This window comes from Bradysia coprophila, unplaced genomic scaffold (genome assembly GCF_014529535.1).
Source record: "Bradysia coprophila strain Holo2 unplaced genomic scaffold, BU_Bcop_v1 contig_70, whole genome shotgun sequence".
Lineage (NCBI taxonomy): Eukaryota > Metazoa > Arthropoda > Insecta > Diptera > Sciaridae > Bradysia > Bradysia coprophila.
This window is the reverse complement of record NW_023503941.1, coordinates 5328039-5349636: the sequence shown is the minus strand read 5'-3', so window position 1 is coordinate 5349636 and position 21598 is coordinate 5328039. Positions and strand designations below refer to the sequence as shown.

General features: G+C 40.6%; 4 protein-coding genes and 1 long non-coding RNA gene across 5 annotated transcripts; 4 read left to right on the top strand and 1 right to left on the bottom strand.

The window, feature by feature from the left end:
- Window positions 1-2817: 2817 nt before the first annotated feature.
- LOC119083862 (zinc finger protein Xfin-like) lies at window positions 2818-6762 on the top strand. Its single transcript, XM_037193662.1, has 6 exons — window positions 2818-3145; window positions 3212-5838; window positions 5943-6070; window positions 6144-6227; window positions 6286-6358; window positions 6440-6762. The coding sequence occupies exons 1-6, from the start codon at window positions 2984-2986 to the stop codon at window positions 6618-6620; spliced, it is 3255 nt and encodes a 1084-aa protein (XP_037049557.1). The 5' UTR covers window positions 2818-2983; the 3' UTR covers window positions 6621-6762.
- Window positions 6763-7054: 292 nt separating this feature from the next.
- Window positions 7055-7861, bottom strand: LOC119083883. Its single transcript, XR_005088965.1, has 2 exons — window positions 7728-7861; window positions 7055-7344 (listed from the first exon to the last, which is right to left on the bottom strand). It is a non-coding gene; the product is annotated as an uncharacterized LOC119083883 (long non-coding RNA).
- A 2165-nt stretch (window positions 7862-10026) lies between these two features.
- Window positions 10027-12480, top strand: LOC119083867. Its single transcript, XM_037193676.1, has one exon. It carries the CDS (start codon window positions 10932-10934, stop codon window positions 12465-12467), a length of 1536 nt encoding a protein of 511 aa, XP_037049571.1. The 5' UTR covers window positions 10027-10931; the 3' UTR covers window positions 12468-12480.
- A 596-nt stretch (window positions 12481-13076) lies between these two features.
- On the top strand, window positions 13077-14589 carry LOC119083940. The gene is made up of 2 exons (XM_037193755.1): window positions 13077-13988; window positions 14365-14589. Exons 1-2 carry the CDS (start codon window positions 13077-13079, stop codon window positions 14587-14589), a joined length of 1137 nt encoding a protein of 378 aa, XP_037049650.1.
- A 311-nt stretch (window positions 14590-14900) lies between these two features.
- Window positions 14901-15779, top strand: LOC119083939. The gene has a single exon (XM_037193754.1). It carries the CDS (start codon window positions 14901-14903, stop codon window positions 15777-15779), a length of 879 nt encoding a protein of 292 aa, XP_037049649.1.
- Window positions 15780-21598: the final 5819 nt, after the last annotated feature.

The following is a 21598-nucleotide window of genomic DNA, read 5'->3' as shown; positions in this document are numbered from 1 at the left end:
GAATACTCTATGTGGCATACGTTCGGTCGAGGCTTGAGTTCGCATCGCCCATTTGGAACCCAGCAGCACAAGTATACAAAGACGATATCGAATCCGTACAGAAGCAGTTCGTAATCTACTTATTGGAAAGCCGAAGCAACGCGACAACATACAGACTTGCACCGTATGAAGATCGATGCAAACAACTGAAGCTACAAAGTTTGGAAAAACGACGTACTGTAGCAGATGCAATGCTCGCCTTCGACATTTACAAACGTAATATTGTCGACGATTTGATATCACCAAGATTTGTTCGAAACGTCCAAAGTGCTTACAATTTTAGAGAGTCTACGATGCAACTATTGATCGAGCCAAGGTATTCCAATATGTACTTAACTAATCAGACTTTAGTTCGTCTAATTAGGCTCATTAATGAACATAAAACGGAAGTGACGAAGTGTAATAATAAACTGTCTTTTAAAAGTGTGATTATTGATAAATTAGGTATTAATCTGCTGTGATTGTTTGTACAGATTTGTTGTATGATAGTATTAGTTAAACTATGTTTGTATTTATGTAAATGTATCAGATTATTCAGCCAGTCTTTGGCGGTGGAAATAAATTCAATTCAATTCAATTCAATGATTTTCGTTGAGAAGTGAGTTTTTTTTATATGAAATCGCTATTTCCTCCGCTCCATACAAATTTTGACATTACGTCATACCTATAGACCAAGGTTACACTAGCGTCGCTAGTCGTTAGCGACGCTAGTTTTGAAAATTTGTCGCTCATAGCTAGAATGTCATTAGCGAATTTTTTTTTGGCTGATCGCTAATCACTTCGCTAATCAAAAATAGAACTTTCTAGGTATTGAACAATTGAATATTCTCAGTATTGCTGGCGTTAATAATGCAGCAATTCTGGGAAGAAATAGCCGACTTTTGGGGTAGCTTTAACTCGTATCTTTATGATAATCGAAAAATCATCAAACTGACCGTTTTTTTTAAATTTCTCCTTACATCGCTCATTTCTTCCCAGGATTGCTGCTCTATTAACGCCAGCAATACTGAGAACAATTTGGAACCGTTTTTGCATAAATTCTGTGAAAAATTAAAAAAATATGGTTTTCCTCGTACCCTTTTTTACACACTAGAAGGTCATCGAATCTGCAACCCGGTGAATCTTTACTTCGAGTCTATATTCGTTTGACAGCTCTTGAAATTCCCTTTAAAATGAGCTATGACACGACTATATTCCTTTCCAGTCACATATTTTAGAGAGCTTTAAATCAAAAAAAAAACTCTGAAAAAGTCATGGTCGGGAGCACGTTTTGTAATTGTTCAACGGTAACTCAAATTTTTTTAAATTTTAAAGTATGCCAAATTGAAGCCACGGTCTCTACGATTAATTATCATATACACTTAAGATATATTTTTCCACACAGCCGGCAGAACTAATCTCACTATGGCTTTGAGACCAAAAAAGTCGGTTTTCAGAGGTGCGCATGGGAGCTTCGAACTTCAATTTTTTTTTTTGGTATTTTCGTGTTCAGTGGACCATTCTGCATCGAGCCTACCCGCAGGCCTTAAAAAACAAAATACTTTCGTCAAAACACTACACCCTATTACTCAAGCAAAACCTCGACAACTCCTCTACAAAAAATGCAGCAACGGAGAAACTGACGTATTTTTTGGTATTGCAGTTTCTTGACATTATTTAAAGACATTTCAAGGTGTATACTTTGGAAATACAAGATTTTCTGGATTCAAAAATTATCGATTTGCAAAGTTTTGCTTGTCAGATGACAGTTTTTTGAAAAGTCATCCTGAAATTGGTCGTCTATTCATTAAATACAATACTGTTAAGCGCAGTAGTGTCGCTTCTGAAAGACTTTCCAGCTTTTCGAAATTCGTTTAGAGAGCCGATATCTGTCAATTGATAAATGGGAGCTTTGCAGCTTCGTAGTCATAAAATCTAATAAATTTTCCTCAATCAATATTCATCAAGAACAATATTTACAAATTTTTTAGATTTCGTCATGTTCAGCGTGATCAGAAGTGTTAAAAAATTTATAAATTAAAAAATCGTTTTATTCACGAGATCTTTTAGCGAAACATTAGCGATCGCTATTAGCGACCGCTACTAGCGCGCTAACTTTTTTTCGGTTAGCCAATAAGTTTAGCGACGCTAACATTTTTCGAAATTAGCGTTAGCGTTAGCGTCGCTAATAAAAATCGTTAGCGATCGCAACCTTGCTATAGAGTATACTTTCATCAAGGTTCTGAAAGAACAGGTTAAGACACATCTGAGTTGATCACGAAGACGGTGACACACAAATTTTGACAAATAGATGCTTTTTATTGAACATACTCAATACAGATTGTTTGAAATGCGAACTTGATAAAAACTTTTTTTTTTCTTCAAGTTGACATTTCAAACAATCTGTATTGAGTATGTTCAATAAATAGCATCTATTTGTCAAAATTTGTGTGTCACCGCCTTCGTGGGTGTCTTAACCTGTTCTTTCAGAACCTTGACTTTCATTGGTTTATCGAACTTTGGTTTTGGATGTTATTTGAATTTCTCGAGAAGTTGTGTGAATTTTGTGAAGTGGTTCAATTGGGTTGGTGATGCAACAGATGAGATTGAATTTTGAGACAAGATTTTCACCTGGCGTCGAAAAATGTATGAGAATTTTATTTCACCGACTGGGTTGCATACTCGACGTTATTTTACAAATATTTCTCCCGCTTCGTACATCGAAACATGATATGCAGCGCCACATCGCGACTATCTCGGATACTTCGTAGAAAATCGCAAAAGTGACAGTCGAAATCAGCTGTGTTGTAGAGAAAAACATTTTTTTTTGTTTTGGTCGTCTCAAGTCTTGAGCGTCTCCAAGTATTTGTTTCCCATTCGCCTGAAAATTCCCGCATACCCGTAATATACCATTGGCATTGTTGCTGATAAATGTATCGGAGCTTGAGTGCAGCGAAAACGAACCATGGAGATTGACGTAAATCGGTCGTGTCGGTCCTGCCTGTGTGAAGGCGATGCTATCCATCCAATTGGAAAAGCAGCCAAAAGCTTCGGACCCGTGGCAAAGGATTCGTACATGTGGAATATGTCGTTGGCTGAAGTGATTATGGCATGCACCGTGGTTAATGTATACTGATGTTGCTGATGGTCGATCTGTCGCACTATGTTCAACTCTGTTCGCATTTTATTTCAGATATCACCGGACGATGGGTTACCACAGTCGGTGTGTACGGAATGCTTGCATCAAGTTCAGCAAGCCTTCCAATTCAAAGAAAAGTGCGAGGCGGCTGATGCGAAGCTACGTCACCATTCAATCAACAAATCGGACGATCCGATTTCTTTCATGCCGATCAAAACCGAATCCTTTGACATGGAACGAATGTTTCATCCGGAAACGGTACTCGTCACCGAATTCCAAATGGATACGTCCGATGATGAGTCACAGACGTCGACGACTGTTGCAAACATTGACGACGATCGGCCGGTCATCAAACGTGAAACGAGCAAGAAACTACACGGCAACGATTCATCAGCAACGACGAGCAAGAAACGGCACAGCAGTGTAAGAACGGTGACAAGGAGTGCTGCAAAAGTCAAAATCGAACAACTGCTGGATGATGTCGATGAAAAGACGTTGTTGGAAGAGGCCGAAATTCGCGACGACGGACGATATCAATGTAAATTTTGTGCGAAAACCCTGGCCGATCGACAAACGTTTCGACTGCATATTCGGCTGCACACGGGCACAAACTTGAAACGTTGCCCGATTTGCGATCGTGGATTCGCCAAGAAGAATCACTTGGAACGACATTTGGCCACCCATGATAAGACGCACAAGTGTACATTCTGTACGAGAGCGTATCTGACGACCAACGAGTGCCAGGACCATGAAAAATTGTGTTACAAAACCAAGACCGAATTAGGCCAAGTGAAGAACGAAGACAAATCACACGGAGAATCAGTGGAAACAGAGGGACATGACGACGAGTATGATGCAGACGACACCAATGGCAACAACGAGAGTTTCGGACAAGCGACAAAGCGATCGAAGAAACCGGAGGGCGGCTTGAATGCTAACGAGATTCGAGTGAGGGCAGCACCGATTCCACTTGACGATGAAGAACAGCTCCTGATAAAAAGTGCAAAAATTGTCGACGATCGCTATGCATGCCCTCTGTGTCCGCGAACGTTGGCACGACGAGAAATTCTTGTCCTGCATCTGCGTACCCATACCGGAAAGAATTTGCTGCGGTGTCCGGTCTGCGACAAAGGTTTTGCCAAGCCGTACAATTTGAGCCGTCACATGATGCTCCATGACGGCAATGCAAATGTTCGAATTGACGAGACGATTGCTAAAGCCGAACAACCGGACGGTTCGTTTTGCTGTACGTTTTGTTTGAAATCGTTCGTCGAACGGAAATCGTTTCGCTTGCATTTACGAATGCACACCAGCAACAAGCTCGAACACTGTCCGATTTGCAATCAAAGTTTCATGGACGAGGATGAGCTTATGCAGCACATGCCGGTGCATGGCGATAGTTTTCCGTGCATCGAATGTGATCAGGTGTTCAATACGTTCAAAGATCGAAAATGCCACACGGAGGCTGTGCACACGGTGAGAAAGGTAAGCTCTGCAACGGGAAAATTGGCAAGGAAACCGCGCGCAGTGAAAGAGGAAGTGTCTGATGAGGAGCACGACGACGAAGACGAACAATTGGTGAACAGTGCCGAGCTGGTTAACGGTCGGTACAATTGCAAATTCTGCGAAAAAACTCTGGCCAATCGAAGCACCCTGAAGCTGCACATCCGATTGCATCTGAAGAAGAAGTTGAAAGTCTGCACGATCTGTGATCACGGTTTCTCGAAAAACAGCCACCTGGATCGCCACATGAAGACCCACTTTCCAAAGATACCGGAATGCAAGATTTGTCACGCCACGTTCGACTCGTTGCAGGAACAGAAGGCACACACAGCGGCCGCACATCGAGATGACATTCAAACGTCGACAATTCGAAAGACAATTGTTCCGTGGACGCAACCCAATGGCAAGAAGAGCTGCGAATGTCGCATCTGCGATTCGGTTTTCGATTCGATTGCAGCTCTTCGAAAGCATCTAGACTGGCATGCCGCCACCACTGACTGGATACAGGAGGTGGACTTGAAATCGCGCCCGGAATATTCTCAAATGTTCGGTGAATCGATGGATGCTGAGTTAACGAACGAACGTTTGGCCGAAATGTTGCAGACGAGATTGAGAGAGAATTCGGCGGACGTGTTGAAAATGCATCGAATTACGAACGGCCAGGGCTGGGAATTATCGCTGACCGATTCGGAGACGGATGATGATGACGACGAGAGCAACGAACGGAAACGAAAGTTCTACAATTGCGACGAATGTCCTCGGCCTCGTAGCTTTGATCGCTTATACAAACTGATGTGTCACATCAAGGCCGACCATCCCAACGCTTCGAAGCAATTTCAGTGCAAGCAATGCTTGCAATGCTTCCCGAACGCAACGATTCTGGACAAACATCTGCGACAGCAGTGTCAGAACGATAGCAAAACGCTGCACTGTACAATGTGCTACAGTCGATTCACATGGGCCGACAGTTTAGCCAGCCATTTCGCTGTCTATCATCAAAGTGAGACGAGGCTGCTGGAATCCAACCGAATGCGTCGTCCCCATACGTGCGATCAGTGTTCAAAGTCATTTTACACACAAGAACGATTGGCTGAACATCAATTGCGCCACCTTCCCAGAGACAAACGATTCGCGTGCGACATTTGCGATAAGCGATTCAGTCGATACGACAATTTGCGGTGAGTTTATGGCGAGAGAATCCGCTCATGGTCTTAACTCCCATCCATCTAAATTGAAAATCATTTCTTTTCGCAACACTAAAATGACATTCTCGCATCCACAGAGCTCACATGCGAAGCCACATTCCACCCCATGAACGGGAAGCTATTGCCAAGACTCATCTGTGTTCCTATTGCGGTGAAGGTTTCGCAAACTCATCCAATTTGAATGTACACATTCGGAAACACACAGGTACCGCACCGACGACACCATACAGTCCACTTGAACATTATTTAAAACCTCTGCAAATCTAATGTGTCCACAGGTGAACGACCATTCAAGTGTGATATTTGTAGCTCCAGATTTCGGCGGTCCTGCGATCTGACTTGTCATCGACGCACTCACACAGGTACTTGCACCCATTGTAACACCAAAATCTCTGAAACTAAATCGGAACGATATTTCAGGTGAAAAGCCGTACCCGTGCTTGGTGTGCGGTCACCGGTTTTCCCGATCCAACAAATTGGTCCGGCACATGAGGTAAAGAAATGACGGAGAACAATGGAACCCTGAAGGCAATCGATTAATTGATTATTTTCGCATCCGTCTCGTTTCCTATAGGATCCATACCGGCGAACGGCCGTACAAGTGCACGGAATGTGATCGAGCCTTTACCCAGTCGAACGATTTGACGTTGCACATTCGACGGCATACCGGCGACAAACCGTTCAGCTGCCTGTGTGGCGAACGATTCATCACGAATAGTCTGCTTCAACAGCATCGGCGGACTCATGGACACTGATTGCCGATTGGACTGGGATTTGTATTTGTCGGAGGAATTAATCTTCAATCTCTCACTCGAATTAGATTTGGAATTTATGTGTTAAGGAAATGGATGAGGCGTTGGTACTACAACGATCGTAAGAATAAAAATAATTTTTGACTCCTGATTTGTTTGTCGGCCTTTTTAATGAGAGAAAACCAGTCGCCGGTTTCTGCCCTACAATTTCAAATCTTTCCCCTCTGTCCCACTACTAATCCCATCCGAATTCCCACCACCATTTGTGATCCGTGCTATGCTTGATGACACCTAGTGAATTTGAATTTGTTAAGTCAAAAGAAGCAATAGATTCAACAGTCACTACTTGTGACAGCAGACTTATCGAACCCTTGCCGACCTGCGATCTTTATTCAATTACTCAATACAAAATTCGGTCACAAAATGGCATCCGTAGCACACTTGGGCACACTTTGTTCGGACAATTTATTTCTTATTTTGCTCGCGATGAGCCTTTAAATATTCGGTTTGGGTCTGTCCAGTCCCAACTTTACTGAATTGATCCTTGGCACGAGCCTTTTCCTCGGGATTTCCACCGGTAGCATAACGACCTGCATGGTATGCGCCATGTACGATGGGACGAACAACTTTATCGTACGCAGCGTTTCCACTAAACTTGGCATCGAACTTGTCAGAGGAATCACGATGAGATGGATTGTCTTTGTCCAGCGGCATTTCTGTTTGTAGCCTGTTATCGAAAATCGTTTGTCTTTATATTCGTACAGAATTTTGAACCAGCTGATTGATGTTTTCAGTTCGAGAAACTCATCAATATCATATTTCATCATATTTGGAATGGCGCAGCTGGTACAGTCAAAGACAGTCAATTTTCAGCATAAATTTGCTTCAGCTGTTTTTCAGCTGATCCACACATACAATCAAAACGGTTTATACTTGTTTATACGGTTGAAGCTGCTACACGCAAGCACATGATAGTGGTAAAACCGTATAAAGACGTATAAACGGTGCTGATTGTTTGTATGGATCAGCTGAAAAACAGCTGAAGCTAATTTATGCTGAAAATCGACTGCCTTCGACTGTACGAAACGATTTGAAAATTTTTCAACTCACCTTCAATGTTTGATTTCGAAGTGGTTGTGCAGTGAATATCTGCCTTCAACTGAATAAATGTACTGCAATCGAGCCAAATATTTACGAACTAAACTCAAGTACTTCTCTTACAGTAAATTTATTTTAAAGATAATCGCCCAAAAACCACTCACAGTCGAGGTGTGACGCAAGTCCTGTTATCCACTTACAAAAGAACTGATATCGGTGTAGGTGACGCTTACAGATAAATTTTCTTGCTGGTCTGTTCCTGAACATTTGCCACTTTGCGACGCAGATTTTTTTGATAAAATTTTGGTTGTTTCCAGTCAAATTTTTTTTGGTAAAAATTATTTGGCAGATGATGAGAAAAACTAAGCCAGCTTGTTTGAACTAAAATTGGGTGTAAAACTTAATTTTTGCGTAACGAAGCTGAAAGCGTCAACTCTAGCGATATCATTCATTTTAGAAATTGTACTTCAAAGACTGCGTCACACTTTTCTCGAAGAGATTTTTGTTGGGATATCAGTCGTTTTAGAAGTTTTAGAACACTGCTTTTTATAACAGTTTATAACAGAAATTTGGAAATTTGGCAAAATTTGAAAATTTGACGAAATTCGAAAATTTGACGAAAATCAAAAATTTGACGAAAATCAAAAATTTGACGAAAATCGAAAATTTGACGAAATTTAACGAAAATCAAAAATTTGACGAAAATCGAAAATTTGACGAAATTCGAAAATTTGACGAAATTCGAAAATTTGACGAAAATCGAAAATTTGACGAAAATCGAAAATTTGACGAAATTCGAAAATTTGACGAAATTTGAAAATTTGACGAAAACTGAAAATTAGACCAAATTCGAAAATTTGACGAAGAAAGTAATTCTCTATCTGCCACCATTCAAGAAATATCTCCAAAACCCCAATTGACCCACCCGTTTCCAACTTTCGACATTTTTCACAAATGCCCTTCTTTTCTACTCGTAAAACTCTCAGACTTTGCCGAAGAAAGTAACTCTCTATCTGCCACCATTCAAGAAATATATCTAAAAACATAATTGACCCAACCATTTCCAACTTTCGACATTTTTCACATATGCCCCTCTGTTCTACTCGTAAAACTCTGAGACTTTGCCGAAGAAAGTAACTCTCTATCTTTCATAACCCAAAAAAATATTAGTCCTTTCATCCTACGATCGAGTAGCTCAAAATTTGGTCACTCTAATCACTCTAGCTCAAACGAATCTGACCCGATTTTTTTAATTATTTTTTTGTTCGAATCGTGTTACGAATACCTTTCATTTGATGGGTCGCACGCCTCTGTAGGTTTCAATACAGCTAAGCTACAGCCGAAAACGCGTTCCCGACCCTCGAAAACCACACTCAGAAACCACTTCGTGGCCAATAAAAAAAAAATCTGGTTTTTCCTGGGGTAATGGCGTATCACATATTCATTTCTATGCCCACCCAGAGACTCCTGCAAAATTTCATGGAGATTGGCTGACTGGTTTCCGAGATCGTCCGTCGATAGATAGATAGATAGAAACATACAGAGTAAGTTGAAAGATTTTGATTGTTTGGGAAAAGTCAATTTGGTGTATTTTGTATGAAAAATGACCAATTTCAAAACGATGTATCTCCGGAAATTTTAAAGCTACATAGTCGAGTGATAGCTCGTTTTGCTCGTATTTGAAGCGAGAATAAGATGGAATAGGATTTGTGGTGATACAGGCCAAAGGAAAGAAACTTAAATTCTCGCCTATATATAGTTGCCGCGTCTGAAAAAAAATTCTTCGTTCTTTTTTTGGAAGTTAGACTGCGTCAAGTCCTCCGCTAACGCTCCGGACATGATCAGATAATGAAACAAATTCCACCCATGGAGTGGCTTCTATTCTTAACAAAAGTTGCCCTAATCTATTTATCCAGAACCATGGAAACTGGCCTGATTCAGGTGAAACAGGAGAAAGATAACTTAACTTAGCGAACTTAAACCAAACTAATCTCACACAAATACAAAACAAAAATTCATCTCCATCTCAACCTATTGCCTTACGCTCTACACGAATCACTCCAGGCGAGCAAACTGATCCCTATGTGTTACGAACCTAGTTTAAATTTGTCCGCCTTTCAATCCATAAGCTTAGCGACTGATGCAAATCTGTTACGTTTCATTTCGCTCATTTTGCACTTACCACTCTGCGTAGTTTTTTAGTTTTTCATTCTGCATTTAAACAGCCGACTGTACAAATTGATTTCAATAAATGCGATTAATTGAGCTTGTTGTTAAAACTTGTAGTTTGATTATATTCGTGGCCAACATTAATGGTAGCAGAGCGTAAAATATAAAGATTCCGGCCTAGAAACAATTCAATTATTTCGCGTTGTGATTAAAAGTTGAAAGTCATTTGAGGTACAAAGACGTAACGGTTGTAATTGTGAACTTTGATCGGCAGAACAATTGTGTAGGCACCGAGAAGCCTTAAATCATCGTGGACCTAGTAGTTCAATTGTGTAGGCACCGAGAAGCCTTACGTCATCGTGCACCTAGTAGTTTAATTGCGTAGGCACCGCGAAGCCCTAATTTCGAACAGTGATCAAAGACAAGCGAAAAGTTCTTTGAAAGGATTTGTACGAACAGAGCACAATAGGCAAGCGAAGCGCCTCGAAGTTTCGTGAATGGTGTGAAAATCTAGGCCCCCAGGCCTCAGGTTTTCGTGATTGGCATTCGAGTTTCGTGAATCCAGTCAAGTGAGCAGCTGTGAATAGGCAGAACGAGTCGATTCATCGCTACACAAAGGGAGCGTCAAGTTCCAGAACGGTCAATGTTGGTAAATGCGAGTTACAAGGACGCTGGCATTAATACAGATAAGTATTTCGACTAAGAATTACCTGAATTGATACCCAGATCGCAACGAAATTCGTCCGTATTGGGATTGATAGAGCTAACGGTAATTCGTAGATGTTGGGTTTGTCGATTGTCGGTTCGTGAACTTTGGACTGAGATAAGTAATCGGACCTTGACCTTGATCGAGCGTTTTTAATTTTGAGCGTCGATGAATCGGATGTTGGACTATGAGTTGTTATCGAATTTACCAGAACTTAAGCCGATTGAAGTGATCGTTATTTCTCTATTAACTTTGTAATTAATTTCTGCGTCTAACGTATGAACTTTGGTAGAGTCAAGCGATTATTAAATTATTGAGTAACGGTAATTTGGGTTAGCACGATGAGTTTAAAGAAGCAGCAGTCCCAGTTGAATCAATTCACTCGAACGGTGACTTTCTGCAAAGCCATTCCTGTTGGAACTACGATTAACGAGCTAATTCAACGATTGGAGAACGTCAAGCAATTGTTCACCGAATTTAAGCAAAATCAAGAGCAAGTGGAGGAGAGTTGTGGCGAGGACAACATTGATGTTCAATTTACAATGAGAGGACAAGTTGAGGATTATTTCTTCTACTGTTGTTCGAGGTTCAATGAAGCTATAGATTACCTCAAGGCCAAGAAACAGGATAAAGACAAAGAACATGCGAATAAGAACGCTCCAAGTCAGCAGCAAGAGGTTAAATTACCACGAATAGAACTCACGCCGTTTTCTGGTCTATACGAGGATTGGACTTCGTTCAAAGATTTATATACAACGCTTATTCACGACAACAAGAGCATTGCGAATGATCAGAAGCTGCATTACCTGAAGACGAATGTAGAGGGCGATGCATATGGTTTACTGAAATCAATTAACGTCACTGAAGCTAATTATCCGGATGCGTGGAAGAAGTTAATGGATCGATATGAACACAAGAGATACATCGTCGATTCGCTACTGAAGAGATTTTTCGAGCAGCCGGCAGTTACGTGCGAAAATCATTCTGAGATAAAAGCGCTTATCGATAAGTCATCTGAGATTGTCCAAGGACTTAAAGTACAGGGTTTACCAGTAAATCAATGGGATACGATTTTAGTCTATGTTGTCGTGTCCAAATTAGACGGAGAGACCCACAAGCATTGGGAGCTACGTCTGAAAAAGGATGAATTACCTACATTTTCGGATCTGCAGGAATTTCTCGAAGCTAGGAGGCAGTCGTTGGAAATGATCAGCGGTAGCAATGTGCCGAGTAGCCAACCGAAGAGCAGTATAGCTACGATCAAGCCGAATCAATCAGGTGGACTTAAGAGATCCAATTCGAACGTTCAAAATCAACCCAATGGATGCGCTTGCTGTTCGAGTGTAGACCACACGATAGGTTCGTGCCCTAGATATGTGAAATTGGATTTAGAAAGTCGGTTGCAATTCATCAAGTCAAAGAATCTTTGCTTCAATTGTCTCAGAGTTGGTCATTCATTGAAGAACTGCAAGAGTAGGAGCACATGTCAGCAGTGTCATAAAAATCATCATACCAGCATCCACAACGATAAGAGGGTTAGTGTGATGACGAGCGAAAGAGCGTTAAAGTTGGACGAAACATCTGATATACCGAGACCCAGGAAATTAGATTTGTTGGCCACTGCGGTTGTTCATATTTTCGACAAATTTGGCGAAGTCACAGCTGTGAAAACCCTTATTGATCAAGGATCTGAGAACGCAATTATCAAGTCGGGACTAGCGAAACGACTGGGTTTCGAACGTTCCACATATTTTTCAAGTGTTAAGGGTATCGGAGATATTCCTGTGGAATCAGAACCTGTTTTGTTCACGTTTAGAATTGGTTCTTGTGTTATTCCATCGTTTACCATGGAAGTGGAAGCCATTAGCATGGAATAGATTACAGGAGATATACCACTGGTTCCAATAGAAAAACGTCCGTGGCCGCATTTGGAAGGATTAAGATTAGCAGACAGAAATTTTGATTGTCCATCGAATGTTGAATTACTTCTAGGCGCTGAGGCGTATGAGAACATCGTCTTGAATGGATTGATCAAGAAAGCCGACAATTCACCGACAGCGCAAAATTCCCAATTGGGATGGCTACTATTTGGAGCCGTTAAGAGCAAGAATGACGTCGTAGCAAGATCCAATAATTCATGTTTGTCTCGAGCAGATGTTTACAGTAAATTGGACGAAACGCTTCGATTGTTTTGGGAAATTGAGGATATTCCGGTGGAGAGAAAATTGTCTTCTAAAGAGAAACAAGCGGAATCCATTTTCACGAAAACTGTTTCGAGAACAAAGGAAGGGAGATACCGAGTATTTCTACCGTTTGATCCAGCTAAGGAGCATCGAATGTTAGGTGATTCAAGGTCAACAGCTGTTTCATGTTTGTTTCAGCTGGAAAAAAGATTTGTTCGGAATCGGCTGCTCAAGGATCGGTACGTAGAATACATGCGAAATTTGATTAGTGCAGGTCACATCGAATTAGTCCCGAAAGAACGAATGAATTTACCATCAAGTGAAGTCTTTTACCTTCCTCATCACGCTGTTTTGAAGGAATCGAGCACCACAACGAAACTAAGAGTAGTTTTCGATGCATCACGCAAGTCATCGACTGGTGTCTCATTGAAGAAGATGTTCAGGCAAATTCAATTAGCTCCTAATCAACGAGACTTCCAACGGATTGTGTGGAGATTTGATTCGAATGGTCCGATTAAAGAGTATAGAATTGCCACAGTAATTGATGGAACAGCAGCCGCACCATTTTTAGCCACTAGGACACTCCGTCAAGTTGCTGATGATGTGAAAGAGGAATTTCCGACTGCAGCTAAAGTGATAAAGGAAGACTTCTATATGGATGATGTATCATCCGGAAGCTTTAGTGTGGAGTCCACTATTCAGCTGCGAAGAGATCTAGCCCAGAGTATGGATAGATGTGGATTTCGGTTACGGAAGTGGTTGTCTAACAGTCAGGATGTTCTTGAAAGTATTCCGGTAGAGGATCGAGCTGATTCATCGGATTTGGTTGAGATTATGGAGGAGAGTGTCAAAACACTAGGAGTTTTTTGGAATCCAAAAAGCGATTGCTTCGAGTTTAAAATTTCATCATTTTCGTCAAGCGAGCAATTAACCAAACGTCAACTTCTCTCCGAGATTTCAAAGCTTTTTGACCCAATTGGATGGTTGTCACCTGTTACAATCGTTGCAAAAACGTTCATGCAGAGTTTGTGGAGTCTGAAAGAGATCGGCTGGGATGACAAGATTCCCGATGAGAAATTGAAATTTTGGGAATCGTATCGTAGTCAACTGAAATCATTGGAAAGGATCAAGATACCACGATGGATTGGAACTAAACAAGTTTACGAGGTGCAGCTTCATGGATTCGGAGACGCTTCTGTATCAGCTTACGCAGCAGTAGTATATGCTCGAATAGTGTATGAGAATGGAACCAGTATTAGCCGAATGATCAGTTCCAAAACGAGAGTTGCACCAGTGAAAGTGATAACGATTCCGAAGCTAGAGTTAAGTGCGGCGCTTTTGTTGTCCAAGCTAATGTTCAGTGTTAACAAGTCGTTCAGGTTCGAATCATTGATCAAACTGTTTTATTATTCGGACAATACTTCAGTTTTGGCTTGGATTAAGTCTCATCCCAACCATTGGAACATTTTCGTTGCGAACAGGGTTTCGGAAATTCAAACACTCACTAACGTTGAAAACTGGTATTTTGTAGACACAGAAAGTAACCCGGCTGATTGTGCATCCCGTGGTGTATTTCCGTCAACGTTGAAAGGGCATAAATTGTGGTGGAATGGCCCAGAATGGCTTACGAACGACAGACTTAATTTTCCAAGGCAACCCCAAGAATACATTACCGATCTGGAGAGAAGAGGAGAGAAGACAAGCTGCATTGGAAATAAATCACATTCGAGACGACAAGCTTGATGAATATTTGATGAAAAGAGACTTATCATTGAACAAGCACATAAGTTTACGCTACATGGTGGTCCTACGCTGATGTCATCGTACTTATGCAATTACTGGATCTTTGGTAGATCAGAAGAGATACGACGTGTAGTGAAACGCTGTACGACATGTTTTGCATTCCAATGTAAACCTCAAGAGCAGATTATGTCGGATTTACCTGAAAATAGAGTCACACCGAATCGTACATTTATGCATTCAGGAGTCGACTTTGCTGGACCGTTTTTTACGAAGACGTACACTGGGAGATCAAGGGGAAGACATGCCAATCTAACAATAAAGAGTTACATCTGTCTCTTCGTGTGTTTGGCTACGAAAGCGTTGCACATCGAACTAGTTTCGGATATGAGTTCACGAGCGTTCAAGGCGGCATTCGACCGATTTACGGCAAGGAGAGGAAGAATCAGTGACATGTACAGCGATTGTGGAACAAATTTCGTAGCTGCGGACAAGGAATTACGAGAGGAGTTTAAAAGGTTGATGAAAGATGAGAATCTTCAAGGCTATTTGGCGAAGGACGGAACCGCTTGGCATTTCAATCCTCCAGCTAGTCCACACTTTGGAGGTCTTTGGGAGGCTGGTGTAAAATCCATCAAACATCATTTGAAGCGATTGGTTGGTAACAACATCTTTACGTTTGAAGAAATGACTACTCTTCTTTGCAAGATCGAAGCCTGCCTAAATTCGCGTCCGTTATGTGCCATGAGCGACGATATCAATGATGTTTCATATTTGACGCCTGGGCATTTTACAATTGGAGAGCCACCGATAGTTATACCTGAACAGAACTATTTGGACTCAAAGGTAAATCGGTTGTCCAGATGGCAATTGATTCAGCGTACACTTCAGCAATTTTGGAAGATCTGGTCGAGTGAATATTTGTCAAGGCTACAGCAACGACCGAAGTGGTTTAAACCGAAGGAAGATGTTCGCGAAGGGCAATTGGTATTGTTACGTGAGGATTATATTCCACCAGCAAAATGGCCTTTAGCACGGATAACGGATGTTCATCGTGGACATGACGGTAAGGTGAGAGTTGTAACCTTAGAGAAGCATTCAGCTAGGATTAAGCCTCCAATTCCAAGTGGGTTTGATCAATATTTGAAGAAGCTGGATACGCATAAGTCTGTTTTGGATAGGCCGATTAGCAAGATTTCTGTGTTGCCTATAGAGGATAATGAAGGTGTGAAGCTCAGAGCTAATTTGTTACGCAGTTCAAATTGAAGTTATTTCAAAATTTTCTTCAGTGTATTCGGTTTATTTCATTTTGCTTGAGTCAGTTTCGATTGACTGTAATCTTAACTTTCATTTATTTCATTTACTTTCACTTTACTATCGATTCGGTTTTGAGTTTGATTAGCGTTTCGACTATTGGCATTACTGTAAAATAACTTAGCATAATTAGGAGTACTAACTTAAGTTAAGCATTTATTATAACGTTTTGACAAAGTTTAATGGTTCCCGTTTGGAATACCTTCTTTGTCTTTCAGAAAAGAGGCATTAGCCCAATATTTATTAATGACAAGCTTTCGCGTTTCAGGGTGTGTGAGTTTGGATTGTATAAAGTAAATTCCGCGCGTTGTAATTGTTGAAGGATATCCTTCAAAGGGGGGAATGTTACGAACCTAGTTTAAATTTGTCCGCCTTTCAATCCATAAGCTTAGCGACTGATGCAAATCTGTTACGTTTCATTTCGCTCATTTTGCACTTACCACTCTGCGTAGTTTTTTAGTTTTTCATTCTGCATTTAAACAGCCGACTGTACAAATTGATTTCAATAAATGCGATTAATTGAGCTTGTTGTTAAAACTTGTAGTTTGATTATATTCGTGGCCAACACTATGATTAGGTACCAAAATGATAGCTAATCCTTAGGGCAGAAAGCAAAGAGTGACTGGCGTCAACCTCGTTTCATTAGACTGTAAATTCTAGAAAGCCACTGGGAGGACAGCTGTGTCTCACCCCTTAGACCTTACACTAATGACAGCGAGTAAGGCAACATTGTCGCCCGTATCACAGTCCTTGTCATTGGGATTGATAAAGCCTGTGATTTACATTCCGCTCGATATTGACCTGGTCCAGTCTCATATTTTATAAGACTAGCCCGTTCGAACATAACGACGTTCAACGAACGTAAACTTTCTCTGCAGTGGGCCAATATGAAAGCCGAGCCAGACAGAAGCGTCACTCAGCAGCGCGCCACCAAAAGGTCAACCGCCAAACTTTACCACTATTTAGCCCAAAAGCCCTTACTTCTAAATTAGACTGACGGACGAGCCACCTTTGAGACGAGGACCTTCGGTGCAAAAAGCGAAATGACAGCGTGTTCAGACGATGGCACACCACTGAATAGCACAACGACCCGACACGGCGACCATATCGTCCCTTTGCAAAGAGTTTTGCACAACATGGAATACATTCCTCGAATATTAATACAGAGAGATGTACCCTCATCGAGTGTACGTTGTCTTTGCGAGGAATCAAAATAAAAGCCGGAAAAACTAGCATCTCTCAGCGACATAACACCACCAATCCATCCGTCGACCTTGTCCACTCTATAGCCCGAAAGCCTAAGCTATATGAATAGTCCGGATCATTTTACTCATATAGAAGCAAAATAGGACCCAGCCACATCAGTGAGTAAACTTTTAGACCATGAAACAGCCGGAGAGCTAAAGCTGGCGAGTGAGGCAAAGCAACTAAGAGTCCTGGCAGTGACACACCACTGAGAAGAGTACCAATCTCTCCAAGCCTTCCTAATGTCTCCTCGCAAAGAAATTCCGCTCACAGCGTCCAAAAATTCACCGAAGTATGTTCTCGAGATATTCGTCGTGAATTTCTGTTGGTTCCAGCTGTCACTATTTTTTCGACGGTACACGTACACATTGTGAGGTTATGACGAGCACCGTATCATTATAGCCGCACGAAAACGTTGGTTTATTGGATGATTATGTGAGAACTCCAACTTTACCGGCGACCATGGCACTTCATAACCAAGATTTAGTCAACAGAAACGTTTTTTCTGGTCAGTTCTGACTACAAAAAGTATAATTATTTTCAGACACAGAAACAAAACACTTGTTGACGTTTGCAGTGTTGCCAGCCTCTCTACAGAATATAATAGACTTCATCTAATTTCTTCAAATCCCCTTCGAACGTTCCCATTATACAAGCGGCGTTAGACCGCTGAAGTGCAATAGAGATTCTTTCATCTCTTTCATCTCAACCTTCCATCTTTCATTTGACAAAAATTTGACGAAATTCGAAAATTTAATGAAAATCGAAAATTTGAGGCCCCTTAAACGCTCATAACTCCCAAATAAGCTTTTTAGGGAAACCATGAAACACGTGTCGACTAGAATTTGAAAGTTTATAAATTTGTCTTTTACACGAGGTTTCTATTTGCCGTATTTTCCGAGTTATGGGTCCTATAGTTCAATAGCTTAACACGCTCATAGCTCCGAAATTACAGCCTGGGACAGTCAAAAAAGTGCATTTTTATTCTATACGTGTTTCATCGATTTCAGCTGTTTTGCCATTGTAATTTGTATTGTTATAACAGCTGAAATCGATAAACACGAAAATTAGAAAAATACACTTTTTTGACTGTCCTTGGCTGTATAAGCTTTTATAAAAATTCCTTCAAATTAGTTTCTTAGAATTACGTCCTTAACATACCCTGAAAATTTCAGCCAAATCCACCGGTAAATTCAAAAGTTTCGTTGTAACAAAGTGACAAATGTTGGTAAAATTCATCTATTTCAAAATGTATGGAAATCAATTTCTACATACAAATTTCCAAGTTTTGAAATTTAATATCTCGGCCAAATCTTAACCGTATGAGGCTCGTTGAACTCGTATGGACGCCCAGATACGAATAAAATACTTTGGGGGTAGTAGGAGCAAAGGGGGAAAAGTCCAAAAAGTTCGTGTAAATATGTTCCTCAGTCCTGCGGAAAAAATTTTTCGTCAAATTTTTCAGTGTGAACGGACCTGCGTCACGGCCCTTCCTACGTTAGTGGCCATGATAATTTTGATTTCTTGCAAAATGTAAATATTTCAACTTCTTATAGGTAACGTGTATGCCCGTATGCGTAACTATTTGGATAATTTGCAATCTGTTCTCGGAAATAATGACATCGTTTAGCATGTAAACATTTGTTAAATTGCGTCTGATAAGAAAGCGATAGTGTAAACTTTATTGCGTTGATAATCTATTACCGGAAACTTATGTCAATTTAGTCATTGATTACGATTCAAATCTTATCCAAAATTGAAATCGGCTCCGAGCTAGTGTAAACATTCAATAAGTAGGAAGCAATTTACAACTTTCAATTCACGAAGGTTATTCCTCTTCCATGGTAACTAACGAAATTTCACACGCCCTTAGTATAAATTACTACGTGCAATTTCTTATTGTACGTAGACAATCATTCGTAGGTATGGTCCTACGCAACTTTCAGCAACTTTCCAGTAATTTTTGTTAAATCTCACCAACAGTTAGTGCCGAACTGGCCCTATGGGCGTTCGGGCGATTCCTAAAGGGCCTTTTTGAGCCAGTCCGGCACTGCCAACAGCAACGCCAATTACTTTTTCAATTTAAAGTTCCATAGTCTAAGCAGAACATGACTACTTAAGTGCTGCCCTGCTGTCATTGCCGTTATCGAAAAAATTTGGCAGTAACAGCCATCTTTGTGTAAAATTTACGCCTGAATCAAAAACGAAAATTTACCAAACGCATAAATGAAAGAAATAGTAGATTACAGCAGAGCCTATGTAAACCAATGAACGTCAACACAAGGAATGGTCGAATGTCAAACTTTGTATGGAGCGGAGGACATAGTGATTTCATATAAACAAACAGAGCCACGGTTGGTTTGAAACGAGATCAAATAGGGACCGCCGACCACCAATATTTTTTTTTCATATTTATAATGAGTGATGGACAAGAACATCACACAGGAAAAGATTAGCCCGAACCCCTGAGCCGTTTCTGAGAACCAGTGGATGCGCTACCACGAGCAGTCAGACACAGCCTGATCACAAATTTTAATGGGGATCGGTAGAGGGAAAAATTCTAAGATATACTGTGTAAAAATTATTGCTTTCGGTCATTTGCTCTCGGAGCAATAACTGTTGAAAGTCAAAATTTCACCATTTTCGAAGAGTAATATATCCCTGACAAAGTGACCGACCCAGCCAGTTAAGGTTGATTCTAGACGCGGTTAGTAAGCTCTTTCGAATGACGAAAAAAAAATTTGAAAAAGTTCTTTTATGGTACATTTTAGAGAAGTTACTTTTTCCGCTACCCTCGGTGAAATTTGGCCACTTCTGTACCTTTCTGGTAGCCTTGTTTCAAACTTATTTGCCCCCAATATTATAGCCTGAGGAATAAGCTTTTCAACGATACCAAACATGCCATACTTGATCCGCAACAGGTACTGTTGATGATTCAGTTTTCAATCGAAGTCAGTCTACTCGAAAATCTGGAGCCCTCGAAAACGAAATTATTAAATTTAAAGATTTTTTGAAAAGAAGTGGACTTTAATGACTCTTTGAGTCGGTAACATACATATAATTGAGTAAAAGACATTCAATTGTAATATTATCTTGAAATTTAATAGTTTCGTTTTCGAGGGCTTGTACCTGTGACTTCGATTGAAAAACTGAATCATCAACAGTACTTGTTGGGGATCAAGTATGGCATGTTTGGTATCGTTGAAAAGCTTATTCCTCAGGCTACAATATCAGTGAAAAATAAGTTTGAAATAAAGCTACCAGAAGGGTACAGAAGTGACCGAATTTCACCGAGGGTAGCGGAAAAAGTAACTTCTCTGAAAATGTAACATAAAAGAATATTTTCAATTTTTTTTTTCGTCATTCGAAAGAGCTTACTAACCGCGTCTAGAATCAACCTTAACTGGCTGGGTCGGTCACTTTGTCAGGGATATATTACTCTTCGAAAATGGTGAAATTTTGACTTTCAACAGTTATTGCTCCGAGAGCAAATGACCGAAAGCAATAATTTTTACACAGTATATCTTAGAATTTTTCCCTCTACCGATCCCCATTAAAATTTGTGATCAGGCTGTGTCTGACTGCTCGTGGTAGCGCATCCACTGGTTCTCAGAAACGGCTCAGGGGTTCGGGCTAATTTTTTCCTGTGTGATGTTCTTGTCCATCACTCATTATAAATATGAAAAAAAATTATTGGTGGTCGGCGGTCCCTATTTAATCTCGTTTCAAACCAACCTCTAGAGGTGACTGTTTATATGAAATCACTATATCCTCCGGTTTGTATGAACAGACCATACCTGGTTTATACTTTCAACAAGGTTCTGAAAGAACATGTTAAGACACTTACGATGGCTGGTGAAACACAAATCTTGACAATTTAGACATGTATATTGTTTGAAAAGTCAACTTGAAAACATTTTTTTTTTGTTACGTTGAAATCGTCATATGCAATTTTCCAAACCTATAGGAAAATTTTGATTCCACCACCTTCGTGATAAACTCGAACGTGTCTTAACCTGTTCTTTCAGAACCTTGCAAATTTTGACATTAGACCATACCTGTAGAGTATACTTTCATTGCTAATTGAGGCATACCATTCTTCTTGTTTTTCAGCCATTGTATATCCACTGCTGGATGTAGGCCTGCCCTTTCTCCTTCCATTTTGAACGGTCTGTTGCCACTTGCTGCCAATTTGCTCCTACTTGATGCTATTCGTCCAACGTTCTGGTGGTCTTCCCATAGGTCGGGTTGTTGGTGGTCTCCAGTTCATGATCCATTTTGTCCAACGTTCATCCGTCATTCTTGCAATATTCAGTTGCCAGTTTCACTTTAGAGACGTTATCCTTTCCGTGACACCGATGATTCTTGTCTGTTGTCGGATCTATTCGTTTGTCATTTTGTCTCTGAGCAACGCACTTCAAGCAAAAGTGGTACTCTAAATATGGTACTGAAACTTGACAGTGCTCCATACAAAATTTTACACTGTAATAAAATTTCATACAAAATAGTACTCTATTTGGCAGCTG

Coding starts and splice junctions, on each gene's coding strand:
- LOC119083862 (XM_037193662.1), top strand. CDS start 2,984: ATGGAGATTGACGTAAATCGGTCGTGTCGGTCCTGCCTGTGTGAAGGC. Junction 3,146..3,211: donor TGGCATGCACCGTGGTTAAT/GTATACTGATGT, acceptor ATTTTATTTCAG/ATATCACCGGACGATGGGTT. Junction 6,359..6,439: donor AAATTGGTCCGGCACATGAG/GTAAAGAAATGA, acceptor CGTTTCCTATAG/GATCCATACCGGCGAACGGC.
- LOC119083867 (XM_037193676.1), top strand. CDS start 10,932: ATGAGTTTAAAGAAGCAGCAGTCCCAGTTGAATCAATTCACTCGAACG.
- LOC119083940 (XM_037193755.1), top strand. CDS start 13,077: ATGAATTTACCATCAAGTGAAGTCTTTTACCTTCCTCATCACGCTGTT. Junction 13,989..14,364: donor CTGTATCAGCTTACGCAGCA/GTAGTATATGCT, acceptor CAACGTTGAAAG/GGCATAAATTGTGGTGGAAT.
- LOC119083939 (XM_037193754.1), top strand. CDS start 14,901: ATGAGTTCACGAGCGTTCAAGGCGGCATTCGACCGATTTACGGCAAGG.